The following is a 1577-nucleotide window of genomic DNA, read 5'->3' on the forward strand; positions in this document are numbered from 1 at the left end:
AAAAAAAAAAAAAAAAAAAAAAAAGTGATGTTCTGACTTCAAAAGTAGCAGCTTGTCAAAAAGAGTGCACAGTACAATGGTTGTTAAACACAAACAGGAACTTCTGAAAGGAAATTTATCAGGGCAGATGAGAGAGCTGAGCGAGTACAGGACCTTGCTGCCAAGCCTGGGACCTGAGTTGAATCCATGGAACCCATATGGGAGGAGAAAATTAATGCTCCAAATTGTTCTGATAAACACACACACACACACACACACACACACACACACATACACACAGACCACCACCACCACCACCACCAACAACAACAACAATAGCAACAACAACAAAAGGAAATGAAGTAGGATACAGAAAAGGGACAATTACTTGCCTCCTTTCCCAAATGACATCCCAAATTAAGGCAGTTACAGGCTGCTGGTGTTTAGTGGTAGCGCTTTTGCTTGGCCTGCTTGAGGCCATGTCAGGCCATGTGTGATTAGTAGCTCTTCCTTCCCCCTAAGGCAGTGAATAGCTAAGCACTTAATTTTTACTTAATTTTTCATTTACTGTGGTACTGTAGATAGACCCAAAGCCTTGTACATGGTGGGCAAATGACACATCCCAGGTTTTTTGTTTGTTTACTGTGTAGTCCAAGCTGGCCTTAAAACTTCAATCCTGACTCAACAACTCCTAGAATTATAGGCATGTACTACAACCAGTAATGTATACAGTAGTATTTCACCACAGAGCTTTGGCTGGCCCGGACAGAATGTGCTATGTAGAGCAGGCTGGCTTTGAACTCATAGAGATCCGACTCCCTTCTGGTGAGAGTACCAGTGTGCAGCACCGTCCTGGGCTTCCATTAAGACACATGTCAAAACAGTGTTTTTCAACCAAACAACAGCGCTCTTTTCCTGCTTACCAGACCTAAGGACAAACGCCAAAAGGGCTTACCTGAGGTTCAACTTCCGCTCTTCATCGCTGCCAGCCTCCAACTACAGAGAAGAGAGAAAGAAAGAATGTGACCTCACAGCTGCCACTATCAGCCCTGACAGCAGGCTCCCCCAGTGCCCAGCAAAGATAAAGGCGGCCAGGAAGGACACTGCGGTGTTCTCGACACGCCCCTGCCCTCTCCTTGCCAACCTGATGTGCTGTTCCTCTGAGTCACTCTCTCCAGGTTTTCAGGTTTCCTAATGTTTTATCCACATTCCCTCCACAGCCTAAAGACAGCCGCCTGAGCAGAGCCCCTACAGGCACTGTTTCCCAACACGCTCTTTCAGTCCTTTACTAGACACACTGACTCTGAGCCTTATTTTGGTTTTGCTTTTACTGGAAATGGGATTATGTTTTAAGAAAATCTATTTCCGGGGCTGGCGAGATGGCTCAGCGGGTAAGAGCACTGACTGCTCTTCCGAAGGTCCTCAGTTCAGATCCCAGCAACCACATGGTGGCTCACAACCACCTGTAATAAGATCTGACGCCCTCTTCTGATGCATCTGAAGACAGCTACAGTGAATTACACCGGAGCAAGCGGGGCCAGCAGAGGTCCTGAGTTCAATTCCCAGCAGCCACACACATGATGGCTCAAGGCCATCTG

General features: G+C 46.8%; 1 protein-coding gene across 3 annotated transcripts in view; it reads right to left on the reverse strand.

The window, feature by feature from the left end:
- Positions 1 to 1577, reverse strand: part of Ssh1 (slingshot protein phosphatase 1) — a 51207-nt gene that overhangs the window by 45793 nt on the left and 3837 nt on the right. For all 3 annotated transcript variants that reach the window (XM_031337458.1, XM_031337460.1, XM_031337459.1), the window contains exon 2: positions 935 to 975. In XM_031337458.1, coding sequence (XP_031193318.1) covers positions 935 to 975 — 41 coding nt within the window. The remainder of the gene's footprint in view (positions 1 to 934; positions 976 to 1577) is intronic.

The sequence above is a fragment of the Mastomys coucha genome, unplaced genomic scaffold (assembly GCF_008632895.1).
Source record: "Mastomys coucha isolate ucsf_1 unplaced genomic scaffold, UCSF_Mcou_1 pScaffold22, whole genome shotgun sequence".
NCBI lineage: Eukaryota > Metazoa > Chordata > Mammalia > Rodentia > Muridae > Mastomys > Mastomys coucha.